Here is a 21,677-nt window from a genome sequence, read left to right on the forward strand (position 1 = left end):
GTGACTTTTTCATTTTCATTTTGAACGTTAGTTCGGGAAAACAAAACTTGCCAAAACAACAAAGGCAGCTACTGTTCTTAAGCTGAAATATCATGTCAGAGCATGTGTATTCCGCCAATTTTTTGATACGCTTTTCCTCTTAGTTCAGATGTAGTTTAATTCATATTTTGGAAGAATAATTAAGCACTCGTATCCAACATTTTTCTCCTTTGTTTTAATCTTTTTAAAATTGTAAAATACAACACATTTGAAGTATGTAAAACAAATGTAGAATATAATGAATTATTTAAATGTAACCACTACCAAGATCAAGAAACAAAACATTGCTAGTACCTCAGAAATGCCCTTTTGCCCTCTCTGTGATTAGAACTGTTTCCTCCCACCCCACAATGTAACCCGTAATCTGACTTTTATCATATTCTCTTTCTTAGTCATCTTTTATAATTTTGCCACCTAATTATTGCTCCATAAGCAATATAATTTAATTTTGCATATTTGTTAATTAAATGAATCATACAACATGTATTTTTTGGGGTCTGAGTTCTTTTGCACGACACTATCCGATTTTAAAAATTTACCTCTGTTATGTGTAGCTAAAGATTATTCATAATATTCCACTGAATGCATACACCACAGTTTATCCGTATTCTACTGTTATGGATAGTTGGGTTATTTCCACTTATTGTCTATTGTGGACAATGCAGCTATTTGTAAACATGTCTTCTGTTGCTCATGAGCATACATTTCTATAGGGTATAAACCTAGGCATAGAATTTCAGGCATATAGGCTATGCATATATTCAACTTACTGGAGAATGCCATATTATTAAACAATTTGCACTCCCATGAGCACTGTATGAGAGTTCTTGTTGGTCTACATCCTTGGACCTTTTTGGTTTTTGTCGTGCTTCTTTATGTTGTCATACTATTTAGTATGTAGTCGTATCTCATTATTTGTAAAGTTTGAATTTTTTTGTCGTTGTTTTTGTTTTTGTTTTGAGGAAGATTAGCCCTGAGCTAACTACAGCCAATCCTCCTCATTTTTTGCTGAGGAAGACTGGCCCTGAGCTAACATCTGTGCCCATCTTTCTCTGCCTTTTATGTGGGACACCTACCACAGCATGACTTGCCAGGCGGTGCCATGTCCGCACCCGGGATCCGAACCAGCGAATCCTGGGCTGCCGAAGCGGAATGTGCGAACTTAACCACTGCACCACTGGGCTGGCCTCAGTTCTACTCTAAATTAAGGTGTAAGGTTATAAAAAGTGTAATTTGTTAGTGGTACATATTTAGATTATCTTGTTAGTGATACATATTTAGATTATCTTTATTAATTTAGAATATATGCTTAATTTAATGGTTAAATACATGGCTATGTGTAGTATATATGTATATATTTGTGATATTCTAGATTTTTCTTACATTGTTATTGTATCAAATGTTATCCTGTGCTGAAGATTAATATTTAAAGTTAAGTGAGGGCATGTTTGGGTAGTCTTGCGTAAGTGTTTGATTTATAAGTGAAGTTATTCTCCTTCTGTCAGTCCAAGGCACTGGTGTAGTCCCCAAAATAAGCTTCATGAAGAAGTATGATTAGTAAAGTTATTTATTAGATGTATCTTCCTTATTTACTAGCCGTAAACTGAAACTGTTAATAATTGGTTTAAATATATAAATCTTTCAGTTACATGTGTAGTCTAGTAGTCAATAATGTATTTTTGTGTTCAAATGATTTATGGTAGATTCTCCTGTTTTATGTGATTCTTTTCTAAGAATAAAATTGGTAAGCCTCTAGCCAGGCTAAGAAATAAACAAGGCACAAAGTACTGCTATCAGAAGTGAAAGGGGACATCACTACAGATCCTATGGACATTAAAAGGATAATAAAGGAATAGTATGAACAACTCTGTGCCCACAAATTTGATAAGCTAGATGAAATAGACCAGTTTCTTGAAAAACACAGTTTACCAAAACAACACAAGAAATAGACAATCCAAATAGGTCTGTATCTGTTAAAGAAATTGAATCAACAATTAATAACCTTCCAAAACAGATAACACCAGGCCAGATGGATCCACTGGTGAATTCTACCAAACATTTAAGGAAGAAGTTAAACCAATTCCCTAAAATCTCTTTCAGAGGATAGAAACAGAGGGAATACGTTTTAACACCTTTTGTTATATCAGCATTACCCTAATACCAAAACTGGACAAAGATATTACAAGAAAGAAAATTACAAACCAATATCTCTCATGGACATAGATGCAAAAATTCCTCAACAAAGTACTAGCAAATCATATTCAGCAATGTATAAAAAGAAATATACACCACAGCCAATTGGAATTTATCCCAGGTATGCAAGGCTAGATCAACATTTGAAAATCAATTCATGTAATCCATCACATTGGCAGGCTAAAAAAGAAAAATCGCCTGATCATATCAATAGATGCAGAAAAAGCATTTGACAAAATTCAATACCCATTCATGATAAAAACTCAATAATCTAGGAATAGAGGGGAAACTTCCTCAACTTGATAAAGAATGTCTACCACAAACCTATAGGTACCATCATATTTAATGGTGAGAAACTCAAAGATGTCCTATTAAAATCAGGCTATGAGACACGGATGTCCCCTCCCACAACTCCTTTTCAACATCGTACTGAAAGTTCTAGCTAATGCAAAAAGGCAGGACAAGGAAATAAACGGTATACAGATTGAGAAGGAAGATATAAAACTATCTTTGTTCACAGATGTCATGATCATCTAGATAGAAAATCCAAAAGAACTGACAAAAAAACTCCTAAAAGTAATAAGCTATTATTACAAGGTTGATATACAAAAGTCAATTGCTTTCCTGTATACTAGCAATAAACAAGTGGAATTCAAAATTAAAAGCACAGTACTGTTTACATTAGCACCCAAAAAATGAAATACTTAGGTAAGCATCTAACAAAATATGTACAAGATCTATATGAGGAAAACTATAAAACTCTGATGAGCTAAATCAAAGAACTAAATAAATGGAGAGATACTCTGTGTTCACGGATAGGAAGACTCAATATTGTCAAGATGTCAGTTTTTCTCAACTTTAGGATCTGTAGAGCAAATGCCACCCCAGTCAAAATGCCAGCAAGTTGTTTTGTGGACATCTACAAACTGATTCTAAAGTTTATATGGAGAAGCAAGACTCAGTCTATGCAGTCTTGAAAGTGGAGAACAAAATTTTGAGGACTGACACTATCCAATTTCAAGTCTTACTATAAAGCTACAGTAATCCAGACAATGTGATATAGGTGAAAGAATAGGTAAATAAATCAATAGAATAGAATAGAGAGCCCAGAAATAGACCTACATAAATATAGTCAATTGATCTTTGACCAAAGAGCAAAGGCAATACAATGCAGCAAAGATAATCTTTTCAACAAATAGTGGACGTCCACAAGCAAGAAAATGTATCTAGGCACAGACCATTCACCTTCACAAAAATTAACTCAAAATGGATCACAGTCCTAAAAGTAATATTCAAAACTATAAAATTCCTAGAACATAATATAGGAGAAAACCTAGATGATGTATATGGCAGTGTCTTTTTAGATACACACCAAAGGCATGATGCATATAAGAATTGATAAGCTGGACTTTATGTAGAAAACTTATGCTCTGGGAAGGATGATGTTAAGAGAATGAGAAGACAAGCCACAGCATGGAAGAATATATTTTCAAAACATACATCTGATAAAGGACTGTTAACCAAAATATTCAAAGAACTCTTAAAACTCAACAACAAGAGAACAATCAACCTAATTGAAAAATGGGCCAAAGACCTTAACAGACACTTCAGCAAAGAAGAGATTCAAATGGCAAATAAGCATATGAAAAAATGTTCCACATCATCTCTCATCAGGGAATTGCAAATTAAAACAAGAATGAGATACTCCCACATATCTATTAGAATGGCCAAAGTCAGGAACACTGACAATAACCAAATCTTGGTGAGGATGTGGAGCGACAGGAGCTCTGATTCATCGCTGGTAGGAATGCAAAATGGTACAGTTACTCTGGAAGACAGTTTGGCAGTTTCTTAAAAAACTAAAGATATTCTTACCATGTGATCCAGCCATCATATTTACCCAAATGAGTTGAAAACTTAGGTCCATGCAAAAATCTGCACATGGATGTTTATAGCTGCCTTATTCATAATTTGCAAAACTTGAAAGCAACAGAGATGTCATTCAGTAGGTGAATGGATAAATAAAACTGTGGTGCATCTAGACAATGGAATCTTATTCAGCACTAAAAGGAAATGAGCTATCAAGCTATGAAATGACATGGACAAACCTTAAATGCATATTAATAAGTGAAAGAAGCCAATCTGAAGCAGCTACATACTGTATGATTCCAACTATATGAGATTCTGGAAAAGTCAAAACTGTGGAGGCAGTATAAAAATGAGGGGTTGATGGGGAGAGGTGGGTTGTGATGACACAGGATTTTCAGGGCAGTGAAAATACTTTCTCATCAATTTTGGTATGAATCTAAAACTTCTCTAAAAAACTTAGTCTTAAAAAAAAAAGAATATAGAAAAAGACATAGAGGGAGAGATGGCTTTGTTCCTGCTGCTGGATGTTGTTTGGGGTGGTCTAACTTGAGATTAGCCTATACAGTATGGTTATAACATAGTTGTGTTTGGCAAAATGGAAGGTAGAATTTCTGAGAGAGACTTAGATGATGTAATTGAGCTGCTGAATCAACCAGTTTCATCCTTACCCTATTTGGCTTTAATTTTTATCTGTCATATGTGTTTTGCCTATGAGTTTGATAAATTTAAGCCAGCAAATATTTATTTAGCATCCATTGTATTGCTCTGAACTTCTTGGAAAAGTTTAGATTGCATTTGTTGTAGTGCAGAGATTAGGATTTATAAAGCATCCTTTGCTGTGTGTAAGGTATGTTATTTTGCTAAGTGTTTTCAGAAGCTTAGGAGTTTAGACATGCATACCTCTGCAGTGTCTCTGGTACTTAAATATGTACAATCCTGGCTTTCTAGCTAGTGCAGCTTTTCTAAAGGGATGGAAGAAAAGATAGTGTGCTTATTACCTAATTATTTCTCAGCCAGTGTCTTTCCTTTCTGTGTCAATATACAAAGAGAATGTAGAAGTGCATACTTTATAGGCTAATGATCGTTCCTATGTGTAGAAGTAATAAACTAGATTTCAGCTTCCTTAAGCGTGGGGAAGCCTAGCCTCCAGCCTAAATTGCTGAGCAATTTACTTTCAGCAGTTTTGCTGCTTTCAGAATTCCCCAGAAAAGCCACAGTTGGTCAAGCTTTAACTAAATAGGGATTGAACTGATTGCTTACATTTAATTGGTCAGTTGTCAATATAGCATTTTGGTGGAGAGTGTGAGTTTGGAGGCAGTTTCCTCATCTTTAAAAATAATGCATGCTGAACTATGCAGTAATTTTGCAAAGTAAAACAGATGTGCCAGGTGCTTTGTGTAGTGCCTACAACAAAATAAAGATCTGTACGATTGCCCTCCTTTTCTGAGAAACTCTCCCCATTCCACATAGTTACTGTGAGAACTGCTATTTTGACACAGTATGACTTCACCTATTTTCACATGATCAGTACAGAAGTGAGCATCTAACCGCAGTTGAATCAATCAGAATACTGTTCTGGGCTTTTGGAATAAGAAGACGTCTCTTTGGGGTGCTGGGGTTCTAAAGTGAATCTCAGAATCTTTGATGGCTTTGTTTCCTACCATGAGGAAAAGTGGTGTTGGTGAAGATGAAAAAAAGAAGCTGATGCATGGGAAAACTGAAACAAAAAACAAGAGTCCTGAATGTTTCAAATGCTTGATTCCCGTTGTTCTTGTGGCCAGCCACACTCCTTTCTTATCTACATTTTGGTTGTTTGGTGCTCAGTTCCATGAGGTACTGCAGTGTGCTTCTAATAAATCCATTTTGCCTAAACTGGTCCAATTTAGGTTTCTGTCACTTGCACCCAGTAATGCTATCTAATACATGTATTCAGTAAATAGTAGCTGTTAAGGACAATAAGAGAATATAGACTCTACTTAATCTACTTAGTTGAAACACTTTTTACTTAAAGTTACATTGCTCTGCTAAATGCTGATGATTTTTCATATTATAATCTGAAACTTTAAAGTTCCACAGAGATTTTCAAAGTAGTCCTTGAGAGAAAAGAATCATAGCATACAACTTAAAACTGGGTTTTGGGTTTTTTTTTATTGAGGTCATAATAGTTTATAACATTGTGAAATTTTAGTTGTACATAATTATTTGTCAGTTACCATATATATGTGCCCCTTTACCCCTTATGCCCACCCTCCAACCCTCTTCCCCTCTAGTAACCACTAATCTGTTCTCTGTTTGTTCATTTATTTGTTTATCTTCCACATATGAGTGAAATCATACGGTGTTTGTCATTCTCTGTTTGGCGTATTTCGCTTAACATAATACCCTCAAGGGCCATCCATGTTGTTGTAAATGAGATGATTTTGTCTTTTTTATGGCTGAGTAGTATTCCATTGTGTGTGTGTGTATATATATATACATATATATACACACACACACTACTTCTTTATCCATTCATCAGTCAATGGGCACTTGGGTTGCTTCCACGTCTTGGCCATTGTGAATTATGCTGCAGTGAACATAGGAATGCATAAGTCTCTGAATTGTTGATTTCAAGTTCTTCAATAAATACCCAGTAGTGGGATAGCTGGGTTGTATGGTATTTCTATTTTTAATTTTTTGAGAAATATTCATGCTGTTTTCCAAAGTGGGTGCACTATTTGTGAAGTCAGGCCACAAAATGTTTTGAGGGAAAATGATTAGTTTTAAGCAGACCATAATTCAACAGATAGTGGAGCATTGTAAATAGAGGCTGAATAATAAGTTAACAACACATACCCTCGAGCCCAACTGCCTGTGCTCGAATCCCAATTCTGCCACTTCCATATGATCTTAAGTAAGTTCCTTAAACCTTTCTGTGTCTTGGTTTCCTTATCTTATTTTACAATAAGGACATACGTTCACTTCCTTAACCCTGTGAGGTAAAGTGCTTGGAGCAGCCCTAGCATAAAGTAAGCTCTAGATAAGTGTTAGTTGTTGTGATTACTAGTATTACTATTCATACTAAGGAGTTACAGCTAATATACATGAACAGTTTCAGTACCTGGACAAGGGCAAAATTATAGAATTGAGTCATTGCTATGAAGCTTGTGGTTGAATCCACGTAAGATGAATTCTTAGAGTCTCTTAAGTCTTTCTCCTTGCACAAATATTCTGTCTCACCTTCTTTTCACTTTATCATTTCTAACTTTTCACTTCCCTGTTTTCCTACCCTGTGTATTTCCTCTTATCCAACCTGATCCTGAAATCTGCTTTAAGTTAAAGCTTTCACAGAGAATGTTGAGAATGTACAAGTGCAGTTTTAGTTCCATGATTTGACTCAAGGCACTTCCCTTAGATCTCATCCTTTCCTGGCCTGTGCTTGGAGTCCACCATAGATTCCCTTCTTTCTCACAGCCTCATTCCCTAGTTTGTCTAACCTTGCTTCCCTGTGTTTTGTAGATTGCGTCTGGAGTTCGTCGTAACAAAACATATAAACTAAAGTGTAATTCAGGTTGTTTCTGAACATGTGTTTTTAAACTTTATTTTGAAGAAATTATAGATAAACTGGAAATTACAGACATGGTACAGAGAGATGGTTGTGTATTCCCATCAACCAGATTTCTTCAATGGCAATATCTTATAGTGCATTATCAAAACCAGGAAATTGATATCGACACAATACAACTAATAAGGCTACAGGCATTTCTTGGGTTTCACCAGTTTTTGCATGCACTCATTTGGGGGAGGAGGGAATGTGGTGGTGGTAATGTCTTTGTGTATAATTCTTTGGCATTTAGTCACATGTATAGGTTTGTATAACCACCACCATGTTCAAGATACAGAACTGTTACCTCACCACAAAGGAATTCCCTCGTGTCCCATCACTTGTGTAGCTGTTCTGTAATGCACCAGCCCAGTATATGGCTGTGGCCCAGCCCCAAAGTGGTTAGAAATCACTGGTCTTCTTTTTACCCATATAATGTGTGTCATCTTCAGTCTTTTGGGATAATTGTTCATAAGAGCTAAGGCTATTTTTTGTTTGTTTTTGTTTGAAGAGGGTGGGTAATTAATTTTTTGTAGTCCTAATCATATGCACAAAATATCTTTTCACAGTGCTTATATAAGAACTGTAAGAAAAATGTATTTACTTCAAAGTATATGATCAAAAGCTATGTGATCAAATGAGTTAAAATTTTTTATCTGAACCTCGTGTCTGTATTTAATAATTCTAGTTGGGATTATTTCGGAATGCTACATTGAGATGTAATATTTCTTTCTTTCTTTCTTTGCTGAGGGAGATTGGCCCTGAGCTAACATCCACTGCCAATCTTCCTCTTTTTGTATGTGAGCCGCTGCCACAGCATGGGCACTGACAGACGAGTGGTGTAGGTCGGTGCCCAGGAACCAACCCCGGGCCACCCAAGCAGAGCCTGCCAAACTTAACCACTAGGTCACCGGGGCTAGCCTGAGATGTAGTGATTTCTAAAAAAACTGACTTAATAGCTAAGAAACATTTTATTTTTTTTAAATGGACACTTGGTACTTGTGAAATGCCTCATGTGGGTAATTATTTTTAGGATTTTCATTAAAATGCTTTTCAGTTGACTGAAATATTATTTTTAATTTTTTTCTTTTACCTTTTGAAACATGTGCACGGTAATAATTCCAATCAGTACCACAGACCACAAATAGTGAAAAATAACTCTTTGTCACACTTCAAACCCTAGCCTGCCAGCTTTCTTCACCCAGAGGCAATCACTTTATTAATTTGAGCATCTTTCCTAAGGTATTTTATGCATGTTCAAGCCTAAGTTTGTGTAGACCCTTTGACATACAGTCATTCCAAGCCTGCATTTTTCATTTAACACTGTACTTTCTAGATTGTTCCATTGATAAGGAACGTTGAGGTCTGCTTGTTACTTTAAATTGGAAGCATGGTGTGATATTGTGATTTATAATAAGAAATATATATTTGGTCTTCCTGGTTCTGGCACAGAGGTCCTAAAACCCTCTCCTGTGAGGAGAGCAGTAAAGATGTCTTTTTTTTACGTTAATGAGGTGACTTTTAGAAAGCCCCAAAGAATGGGGACTGGTTGTCAGTGGAGCCAAGCGTGTGATTAGAGGTTTGGAACTTTGTTTCACCCACTGCTCCTCCACCTCCAGGGAGGGAAGAGAGGCTGGAGATTGAGTTCAGTTGCCAATAGCCAGTGATTTAATCAATCATGCCTACTTAACAAAACCTCCATAAAAACCTAAAAGGAGGAGGTTCAGAGAGCTTCCCAGTTAGTGAACCAGAAACGCTTACAAGTGCCATCGTGCCAGTCCCCAAAATCCCTGAGGACAGAAGCTCCTTTGTTAGGGATCTGGCCCTGTATTTCTCTTCATCTGGCTGTTGATTCATATCCTCTAATGTTCTTTGTAAAAAACTGATAATCTAGTGAGTAAACTTTTTTCCGTAGTCCTGTGAGCCTCTCTAGCAAATTAATCGAACCCAAGGAAGGAGTCAGGGGAACCTCTGATTTATAGTCATTCAGTCAGAAATACAGGTACACACCCTGGACTTGCTATTGGCATCTGAAGGGGTGGGGGCAACAGTCTTATGAACGCTTAACCTATGAGATCTGATGCTATCTCCTGGTAGATAGTGTCAGAATTGAGTTGAATTGAGGGGCACCCATCTGGTGTTGGCACATTGCTTGGATGTGTAGGGAAAAGACCCACACTTGGAGCTGGATGCAGAACTCTTTAACATGGTATGTCATTATATGGATGTACAACTAGAAGACCTCTCATCTGACAACATGCATAACTGGTAGTTGAAAAGCTAATTGAAATCTGACCAAGGGAATCATAAAAAGTGATCTTTAAGCATTTCATGGTAACAGTGTGTATTTACCAGCCATGTGTTTTTGGAATTGGGCCAAAGCTTTTTCATTGACAATGTGGAGTCCACTGACAGGAGTTCAGTGTTATCTTGCTTGCATAGACTGTACCCCCAATGCATTATCTGTAACTCCCATTTTGGGTTTAACTGATATGAAAATTTAGACACTTAAGACTCAAACTTAGGGCAAAACCTCTCCCTGTGTTTGCTGTTTGCCTTAGTGTTTCAGTTGTCTCAGCCATGCCTAATTGAACAGCACTTGTTTTTGGAGTAGCTGCCTTTATTGAGTCTATATAGTATTCAACCTAGTGATCATAGAAATAGTTTGCTTTTTTCATTCCTATTTCATCAGTTAATATTTAAATGATAGTTTAATATTTTTATTAAATATGTGTTTAATATTTAATAACTGATATTATTTAAGTATTTAATATTTAAATAAATCACGTAGTTATGATTACAGGTACAATTAGCCCAAACAGTTGTGGTAACAAACACGTTACCCTTGATACACATACACCCACTGGTGGGAACAAAAGTGCATGGGCTTATTAGTGGCAGCCTAATAGTCAAAATACATGGTGTGCCAACGTCATTAGTTCTACTCAAGAAACACGAGAATATTGATTAATTATGTGAGTCACTTAAATGAAGATTGGTTAAGAGCTTCTTGTGTTTAATAATTTTAGATAACCATTCCCCTCTTGGTGGACATTTAAATTGTTTCCAGCATTCTGTTTTCTATGATGATCAATAAATATACTTAATCATTTTTTTTGCTTACATGTAAGAATATCTCCTCTAAAAAAAATTCCTTGAGGGGCCTGCCTGGTGATAGTGGTTGGGCTTGCATGCTCTGCTTTGGCTGCCTGAGGTTCACGGATTTGGTTCCTGGGCTCAGACCTACACACTGCTCATCAAGCCATGCTGTGGTGGTGTCCCACATACAAAGTGGAGAAAGATTGGCAGAGATGTTAGCCCAGGGACAATCTTCCACAAGCAAAAAGAGGAAGATTGGCAACAGATGTTAGCTCAGGGCCAATCTTGCTCACCAAAACAAAACAAAACAAAAGAAAAATTCCTTGAAATAGAATTAGTATATATAAGGGGATAGTCGTTTTTTCATTTTAGTAAATTTTGCTGAAGGGACTGTTAGGTATTTTATTGCCTAATTTTTAATATTTAACTGTAGTAAATACAGTATGGTAGGTAAAATTTTTTCTTTTAACATTAACCAGTTTGTTTCGTTTTTCTTCTTCAATTTGATTTGTATAGAGGAGAGACTATATTCGTGAGTCATAAAATACATTAATAGAACTCAAAGTATTGAGTCATAGGATTCCAGACATCTCACACATGAATGACTCACTTTGTGTGTGTGTACTGTGTGTGTGGTTTATTCTGTGTAATAGATAATGTTTCCCAATTTGAATAGGTCTGATCGTATTTAAACACTAGGGAAGTTTACTGTGTTAATGATTAACAGTGAAAAGCCTTAAGCCAAAGGTCTTTTCATTAACATGACTAAATTAGGACTCAGCTTTGAATAAAGCCTGATACTGAGTGGTTCTGTGTTAGCTTTGTCAACAACTATTTCTTCAGTAATTTCTATGCAAAACATTCTGTTTTCTGGGGTATATACATTGGAATAAAAAACATGATCTGGTGGAACTTAATTGTGGTTAGAGAGACAAGAACTCTCAGCTTACTAAACAACATTAATAGCCACTATACCAGCCTCCGTTTACTGGAACACCTGTTACTATTGTAAGGAAAAAAACAGTATCAGAAATATATTAAAATTATATGAAGAAATGTATGAAGAGCCTGTGATAATTGTGTGTTACACTCATCTTTATAATACCTTTATATACTATAGCTAAGCTTTATTCATTGCCTGTGAATATATTTAACTCCTCTTTTGACTAGCAGTTTTTTCCTAATTTATCCGCGGTGGTCTAACTGTACTTTCTTAGAGTAATTGGGGTATTGCCAAACTAGAAAATTATTACATTGTAAAATAAATTTTTTCTTTTTTTAAATCTTGAAAGCTGTAATATTATTCTGATGCGGTAAGACACCCTAAAATATCATACCTATTTAAATATGAAGTTTATTTCTCTTAATAGTCTGGAAGTTAGTGGTCCAGGTTGAGGGGGGCAACCCTGCTCAGTAAGATCATTCCAGATCTTGTTGCTTGACAGTCTTCTAGGATATTGGCCTACCTCTGTATGATCAAAGCTGGCTCAGTTCAGATCAGCCTTCCAGCCCGTAGGAAATGAGAAAATATTAGTGCAACTCTAAAGTGGTCATCTTTTAAGTTGAAGATGACCTGAAAGTTGTACCTTTACTTCCACTCACAGACCATTGAATTACAATAAGTAGCAAAACTTCAAGGCAGGCTGGGAATATATTCTCTCGCTGGGTGGGTAAATAACTAGCTAAAACTGTATTCCTATGGGCAAAAGGAAAAATGGATAATGGAAAACAACTAACAATCTGTCACAAAGACCTGTATCCAAAAAATTGGATGTAAATTTCAAATAAGTATTTGTAAGTGAATGTCTTTCTCAGATGCAGCCAGGTCAGCAACACTCTGTTGTAACTTTAGATTAGGTATAAATGTGAATTTAAAAATCCCTGTATTTGAGGGGCTGGCCCCGTGGCCGAGTGGTTAAGTTCGCGTGCTCCGCTGCATTCGTTAGTTCGAATCCTGGGCGCGGACATGGCACTGCTCATCAGACCACGCTGAGGCAGCGTCCCACATGCCACAACTAGAAGAACCCACAACGAAGAATACACAACTATGTACCGGGGGGCTTTGGGGAGAAAAAGGAAAAAATAAAATCTTTAAAAAAAAAAAAAATCCCTGTATTTGAGTTAACCCTACGATTTGCTTCTCAAACTGAAGAATATTGGTGTTTGAAGGGAAGAGGTACACGAAGCCATGCATTAGGTGTAGCTTCTCTTCCTGGAGGAAAATTTGGAAGAATATGTATTTTTTATATATATTTACAAAGATAGGAATATATTTTAGAGCCAAAAATGAAATTGGCAGGCATTTAAGAAAAACTTTAAGATCGTTTTAAGGGATAATTTCAAATCCACAAAGATATTTTCTTTTTTTGCCATTATGGGTGCTCCTGTGCGAACATTTTGATAAGCAAACTTTTCGGTTTGTTAAGGTTTGTTTTATTTAGTTAGGTCAATAATTCTAAACTGTGGAAAATTGTGGAAATATATTGGTAGAGAAAAGTAGTATGAAGTAAAGAAAATTTGCCTGTGTATATCAACACAGACATCTTTATTCATAGAAAGTTTCAGAAGCTCTTTCTTTGTCACTTTGGATTTTTATTTTATTCTTCGCTGCACTTCATACCATTCTTTTAAGGCCAAAGTATTTTTATTAAGGTTTTTCTTCTCCCAGAAAGGAAATACTCTGTTAATGAGACTTGCATACTAAACTAGAGTTGTGGAAGTAGTAAGTTGGCAGTTAGTAATGATTTTTCTTTATTTAAAGTATATTAAAATTAACTTTATACTAAAACGTATGTTCCGCCTTTCCTTCTTATCACAGGACAATGAAAAGAGAACTCCACTGCATGCTGCTGCCTATCTTGGAGACGCAGAAATCATTGAACTGCTTATTTTATCTGGTATGGTAAGCTCTGTATGATAAGAGCACATCATGCATAATTTTGTCATAATTAACACTTAGCAAACTTAATTGACTATTTCTTCATATTTGTTTCATAAGCTGAAACTTATTTTTTCATTCTACAAATACTGATCTCATACCATGTGCCAAGTACCGTTCTGGTGCCTGGAGTACATTAGAGAGCAGAACAGAGATCACTGCCCTTGTGGAGCATATACTCTAATAAGAAATACAGGCTACAAATACAAGTAAATTTTACAGTATGTTAGAAGGTGATAAGTGCTGTGGAGAAACGAAAAAGTAGATCAGAATAATGGGATGGGATGAGCATTGTATAAGGTAGGGTATCACATAGAGTATTCATAGTAGGCCCCACTGACCACAGAGTTATTAGTAGATGATTACACTTCTTCATGGGCCGAGTGTTGGTAGCTCAGACCAAGTGCCACAGTGGAGGTGGTAAGAAATGGTATGATTGTAGATATATTTTGAAAGTGATGCCAACAAGATTTCTGTCTTTAAATAGGTTTTATCTAATTTTATTTGAGGGCCTGTAAAATACCTTTTAAGAAGTTGTACTGTATTTTTTAATTTCTTCCAAATTGCTTAAGACTTTACAATATGAAGTCATGGTAGAACTGTTGCTTGTAGAATAGCTCCTATTGTGGTCAAACTGCCTGCGGTCCTAAAACAGGCGGTCAAACAGAGCTTAGAGATATTTTTGTTGTAGCCACATTATTATAAGTGATATTTATTGGGAAAGGATGCACATGTTTGAGTTGTGCTTGTGTTGCCAGATTACATAGATATATGCATAATGTAATTGGAGAAATAGAATCATTCCTTTGATATTTGGGAGAAGAAGCGCTGAGAGAAATTTCTAATGAAGATCCCATTAAATAGTAGCCTACATAGAATTTTGCCATTATAAGTCCATAAAATTTTTTAAATCTGGTTTCTCATGATCATATAGAATTAAATATAGTTAAATATGGACCCAGCTAATAGTCTTATATTAGTTTCTTCATGAATAACTGATGCCCTTCCTTGAAGATGTCTCTTCCTCTATGGATGCTGGCTCACTGGTTTTCATCTGAAATTTTGTTACAGATAAGAACTAAGGAGGTTCAAGAGAAAAACCGTATTTCCTCTTAATTGAGACTTCTTCTTTAATAAAATGAATTGATGGGACACAGGTTTATATATGGAATTTCCTTTACAAATATTGTACAAGAAACAGTTTATGTTTTTATGTTAAGAAATAGTTTTGCTAGAAACAATCTATTTCAGTTAGTTTAATGTCCAGGACTTTGAGTAGCAATTCTGTGCATTTTTTATTTTATCACAGAATTCTATTCATTTACTTTCATTTTAGCATAAAGATTATTTGACTGGGCATGGGTTTTTTTTTCCCATTTTTAATTTTTTTATACCTGGGAGAAATTGTTCAAATGCTCAAAGTTTGACTTAATCCTTTCTTTTTAAAGTAAATGTTTGCATCAGGGATTCTTAGTTATAGAAAGTTGACTTCCTGGTCTTTCTCAGTATAGTCAGGTCAGCCTTATGAGTGTGATAGTGTCAGATATTGACTTTGAAATAAGCATTTGATAGAATGCTTAATTTCTTTTGAATAATTCAAATAAAAATCATGTATAAAATTAACCATCATAAATGTATAAAAAGCTATTTCAACTTGTCTTTGAAAAATACTTTTATTATTGTATTGTGTTTCATGATGTATAGCTCATGTAGCTATTTTTAAAAGGAAAAGTAAAGTTCCAAATTAATTGTTATTCACAGTTCTCAGAATAAAAAGTTAAGTTTTTACATTGACCTCAAACTGCTCCAGTCATTACCTCAAACATTACCTCCCTGCTCCAGATTTCTTCTGACTTCAATTTCTACTGCTCTCCTGTTGGCACACTGCTCTAATGCCACTGTCCTCCGTCCATCTCTGGGTCTTTGAACTGCTTTTTCCTTAGTCTCAAACCCTCTTTCCTCAGATAAACTACATGACTTACTCCCTCACTTTTTTCATGTCCTTGTCAAATGTCACCTCATCAGTGATGCTGTCCCTAATCACTGCCACCACTACCTTTTCCCCCTCTTCTGTGTTATCTTTTTTCGTTGTACTTATTGTTATCTGACATCCTTTTAAATTTTTACTTACTTATTTCCTGTAATTCTTTCTCTGCTAGAGAGTAGACTCCAAGAAGACAAGGATTTAGTCTGCTTTGCTCCATAACATTTTTATTCTCAGTGCCTAGAACAGTGTTGAATACATACTAGGTGCTGAGTGAGTACTGACTGAATGAATATATGATTATAGCAATGTAAGTTTAGGCTCTGTCTCCTTTACAGAAATTTGTTCACATTTTGGTCTTGGTTTCCCAAGTCTTTAGTGGAAGTAAGAATGGGAGCGGTGGGAATGGGGTCAAGAGTGTGGGATCGAATGGGATCAGGTAAATGGAAAGAAGGTCAGTGATTTGTTTCTTATGGATGCAACTCAAACTCTTCCTTAGACTTTCTCTTCAGACTGCCAACTACGCTCTAACTTAAGAAAAATAAGATAAATAGAAACTTGGATCCAAAATAATTAATTTCTGGGGCTGGCCCGGTGGCGCAGCGGTTAAGTTTGCACGTTCCATTTTAGTGGCCAGGGTTTGCCAGTTCGAATCCCAGGTGCAGACATGGCACTGCTTGTCAAGCCATGCTGTGGTAGGTGTCCCACATATAAAGTTAGAGGAAGATGGGCACAGATGTTAACTCAGGGCCAGTCTTCCTCAGCAAAAAGCAGAGAATTGGCAGCAGATGTTAGCTCAAGGCTAATCTTCCTCAAAAAAAAAATAATTACTTGGATTTAGAATAAAATGAGCTGGAATGATATCCAATGCTAAGTTACTACTAAACTAGAACATCAGTTTTCTACTTACAAATGAAAAAATAAATAAACCAGGCTTTATGTTGCCATGATAGGCACTGCAGATAGTATAAGGAGCACAGGCTCTGTGGCCAAACAGATTTAGGTACAAATCCTGGCCCCACCTCTTAACCACCTCCATAATCTTTAGGAAGATCTTCAATCTCTCAGCCTCAACATCCTCCTCTGGAAAGTGGGAATAATATAAATTTTATAGGCTTTAAGAAGCAAATGAGATGTAGTTAAGACACTTAGAAAAGTATCTAGTACATAATAGATACTCAAAATTTGGGCTATTATTCTTTTAAGCAACCCTTCTCTCTTTTCCTCAACTTTATTTGGTCCTACCAAATAAGTTTTTGACGTCAGGAATTACCTTTTTTGTGATTTTAGATAGACTTTCTTAAAAGTTTTCCCTCCCCATTTCAAAATCCAGTCACATTCTGAAATGTTATACTGGAAGGAATGACTTAACTATGGGGGAAAAATGGAAATGAGTTTGTTTCCACAATCTAGAAAGACAAAAGTTGAAAGAAAATGAACTCTCTATTCTTTCTAGATGGAGCAAATGTATTCTTATTCAACAAATTCTAGAGTCAAAAAACAGCCTTTAAAGCTATATATAAGCATCTTAACTGAACAGGACCCCCAGTAGCTGAGCAAATAATGAAGGCTCATATAATTTTTAGGTAACAGAGCTCTAATACATAAGAAGATAAGGTGTCATCATGAATGTGTTCCTAACTTTTAAAGTTGCCGCTATAGAGGAAGACTGAAACCTGAATCAGAAGGAATTTTAGTTTGATGGATTCTGCCATTTGCTGTAATTTTGTGTATATGAAATGGTTCATGCTGATTTTTTGTAAAAATAACAATTTTTAAAATACTTCTTCATTCATGTTATGTCAATTTAAAACTCCCGTTAACTCTTTGAAAGTTGATTAGAACAGTTTTATAGAGGATATAGTAGGTAATTTAGAAATAAACAAGTATAAACAGTTGAATTCTAAGTATTAGAAATTCCAGAATAACAAACTAGTAAAAAACTAATTATATTCAAATTTTAGTTAAGAATTTTCAACAATAGATAGATCATCCAGACCGAAAATCAGTAAGGAAACATTGGACTTAAATTTACACATTAGAGCCAATGGACTTAACAGACATTTACAGAACGTTCCATCCAACCACAGCAGAATCTCAGGCACACAGTGAACATTCTCCAGGATAGATCATGTTAGGCCACAAAACAAGTGCTCATAAATAAGATTGAAATCATATCAAGCATCTTTTCTAATCGCAATGATATGAAACTAGAAATCAATTAGAAGATAAGACTGAAAAATTCACAAATATGTGGGGATTAAACTGCTACTGAACAACCAGTGGGTTAAAGAAGAAATCAAAAGAGAAAGCAAAAAATATCTTGAGACAAATGAAAAGGGAAATACAACATAGCAAAACTTATGGAATGCAACAAATGCAATTCTGAGAGAAGTTCATAGTGTTAAATGCCTACATTAAGAAAAAAGAAAGAGCTCAAATAAACAACCTGACTTTTCGTCTCAAATAACTAGAAAAAGAAGGACAAGCCAAGCCTAAAGTTAGTAGAAGGAAGGAAGTGTAACAGAGATCAGAGTGGAAATAAATGAAATAAATAGACAATCGAGTCAATGAAACTAAGAGCTCAGTTTTCAAAAAGATAAACAAACCTTTAGCTAGACTTACCAAGAACAGAACTCAAGTAAATAAAATGAGAAATGAAAGAGGAGACATTACAACTGATATAGAAATACAAAGAATCCTGAGACATTTCTGAAAATTTATATGCCAACAAATTGGACAAACCAGAAGAAATGGTTACATTCCCAGAAACATACAACCTACCAAGGCTGAATCGTGAAGAAATAGGAAATCTGAGCAGACCAGTTACTAGTAAGGAGGTTGAAATCTGTAGTCAAAAACCTCCCAACAGAGAAGAGTCTAGGATAGATGGTTTCCCTGGTGAATTCTTTCAGATTTGAAAGAATTAATACCAGTTCTTCTCAAACTCTTCCAAAAAATAGCAGAGGAAGGAACATTTCCAGACTTCTCTTTTCTGAGGCCAGCATTGCCCTGATAACAAAATCAGACAAGGATACTTCCAGAAAAGAAAATGGTAGACCAGTATTCCTGAAGAACATAGATGCAAAAATCCTCAACAAAATATTAGCAAATTGTATTCAACAATACGTTAAAAGGATCATACACCCTGATCAAGGGAGATTTATTCCAGGAATGCAAGAATGGTTAAACATCCATAAATCAGTAAATGTAATACACCACATTAACAAAATGAAGGATAAAAATCATATGGTCATCTCAATAGATGCAGAAAAAGCATTTGACAAAATTCAACCTCCATTCATGATAAAAACTCTCCACAAAATGAGTATAGAGGGACTGTACCTCAACATAATAAAGGGCTTGTTTGACAAGTCCACAGCTAACATCATACTCAAAGGTGAAAAGTTGAAAGCTTTTCCTCTAAAATTGGGGACAAGACGAGGATACCTACTCTCATCATTTTTGTTGAACATAGACCTGATAGTCCTAGCCAGAGCAATTAGGCAATAAAAAGAAATTTAAAAGCATCCAAATTGGAAAGGCAGAAGTAAAACTGTCTCCTTTTTTTTTTTTTGATTTGATTTTTCTTTTTTCTCCCAAAGCCCCCTGGTACATAGTTGTGCATGTTTTTAGTTGTGGGTCCTTCTAGTTGTGGCATTGGGATGCTGCCTCAGCATGGCCTGATGAGCGGTGCCATGTCCGCGCCCAGGATTCGAGCTGGCCAAACCCTGGGCCGCCGGAGCGAAATGCGCAAACCCAACCACTTGGCCATAGGGTCGGCCCCAAAACTGTCTCATTTTGCAGATGACATGATATATACAGAAAACTGTAAAGACTCCATGAAAACACTGTTAGAACTAATAAACAAGTTCACTAAAATTGCAGGATACAAAATCAATATACAAGAATCTGCTCAAATTTCCATACTCTAGTAATTAACTATCAGAAAGAGAAATTAAAAAAACAGTTCCGTTTACAATTTCATCAAAAAAGAGTAAAATACCTAGGAATAAGTTTAACCAAGGAGGTGAAAAATCTGCGCACTGAAAACTAAGACTTGGATGAAAGAAATTGAATAAGACACAGATAAATTGAAAGATATTCCATGCTCATAGATTGGAAGAATATTGTTAAAATATCTAAACTACCCAAAGCAGTCTACAGATTCATTGTAATCCCTATGAAAATTCCAATGGCATTTTTCACAAGTAGAAAAAACAATCCTAAAATTTGTGGGAATCGGCCAAGACCCTGAATAGCCAAAGCAATCTTGAGAAAGAACAACAAAGCTCCTGGAGGAATCACGCTTCCTGATTTCAAACTATGTTATAAACTTTAGTAATCAAAACAGTATGGTATTGGCGTGATAACAGACACAAAGATCAATGGAACAAAAAAGAACCAAGAAATAAACCCATGCATATATGGACAGTTAATTTATGGCAAAGGAGCCAAGAACATACAATGGGGAAAGGACAGTCTCTTTCAATAAATGGTGTTGGGAAACTGAGCAGTCACGTGCAAAACAATGAAACTGGACCACTGTCTTGCACCGTACAAAAAAATCAACTCAAAATGGTTTAAAGACTTGAACGTAAGACCTGAAACCCATAAAACTCCTAGAAGAAAACATAAGGGATGATAAGCTCCGTGATATCAGTCTTGGTGGTGATCTTTTTGGATTTGACACCAAAAGCAAAGGCAACAAAAGCAGAAATAACAAGCGGGATTACATCAAACTTTTTTCTGCACAGCAAGGAAACCAACAAAATGAAAAGGCAACCTGCCAAATGGGAGAAAATATTGGCAAATCATATATCTGATAAAGAGTTGATATTTAAAATATATAAAGAACTCATACAACTCAGTAGCCATAAAAAAAATGAAAAATTAGGCAGAGGAAGTGGCTGGCCTGGTGCTGGTGTAGTTAAGTTCACGCATTCCACTTTGGCGACCCAGGGTTCGCCAGTTAAGATCCTGGGGGCAGACCTGGCACTACTAGTCAAGCCACAGTGTAGCAGGCATCCCACACATAAAATGGAGGGAGATGGGCACAAGTGTTAGCTCAGGGCCAATCTTCCTCAACAAAAAGAAGAGGAGTGGTGGCAGATGTTATCTCAGGGCTAATCTTCCCCCCAAAAAAGAGAAAAAATTGGGCAGAGGAATTGAAGAGATATTTTTCCATATAAGTTACACAGATGGCCAACAGGTACATGAAAAGGTGCTCAGCATCACTAATCATTAGGGAAATGCAAAGCAAAATCACAATGAGATATCACCTTGCACTTGTTAGGATGGCTGTCATAAAAAAGATAAGCGATAAGTATTGGTGAGAATGTGGAGAAAAGGGAATCCTTGTGCACTGTTGGTGGGAATGTAAATTGGTATAGACACCATGGAAAACAGTATGGAGGTTCCTCAAAAAGTTAAAAATGGAACTACCATATGATCCAGCAATTCCACTTCTGGATATATATTAAAAATGTGAGATCACTATCTCGAAGAGCTGTCTGCACTCCTATGTTCATTGCAGCATTAATCACAACAGCCAAGACATGGAAACAACCTAAGTGTCTTGTCAATGGATAGATAAAGAAGATGTAGTTTATACGTAAAATGGAGTATTATTCAGCCATAAAAAAGGAGGAAATCCTGCCATTTGCACCAACATGGATAGACTTTGAGGGCATTATGCTAAATGAAATAAGTCAGAGAAAGACAAATAACTCATGATCTCACTTAAATAGTGATTCATCGCTTAACAATCGGGATACATTCTGAGAGATAGGTTGTTAAGTGATGTCATCATTGTGCGAACATCATAGAGTGTACTTACAAGAATCTAGATGGTATATAGCCTACTTCACACCTAGGTTATATGGTACTAATCTTATGGGACCACCATCATATATGCGGTGTGTCATTGACCAAACATTGCTGTGTGGTGCATGACTGTATGTGGAATCTAA

At 35.9% G+C, this 21,677-nt stretch overlaps 1 protein-coding gene across 11 annotated transcripts in view; it reads left to right on the forward strand.

The window, feature by feature from the left end:
* The window catches only part of ANKRD28 (ankyrin repeat domain 28), a 198,854-nt gene that overhangs the window by 108,839 nt on the left and 68,338 nt on the right, over positions 1–21,677 (forward strand). For all 11 annotated transcript variants that reach the window (XM_044755168.2, XM_044755165.2, XM_044755166.2 and 8 more), the window contains one exon: positions 13,602–13,680. In XM_044755168.2, coding sequence (XP_044611103.1) covers positions 13,602–13,680 — 79 coding nt within the window. The remainder of the gene's footprint in view (positions 1–13,601; positions 13,681–21,677) is intronic.

Source organism: Equus asinus, chromosome 21, assembly GCF_041296235.1.
Source record: "Equus asinus isolate D_3611 breed Donkey chromosome 21, EquAss-T2T_v2, whole genome shotgun sequence".
Lineage (NCBI taxonomy): Eukaryota > Metazoa > Chordata > Mammalia > Perissodactyla > Equidae > Equus > Equus asinus.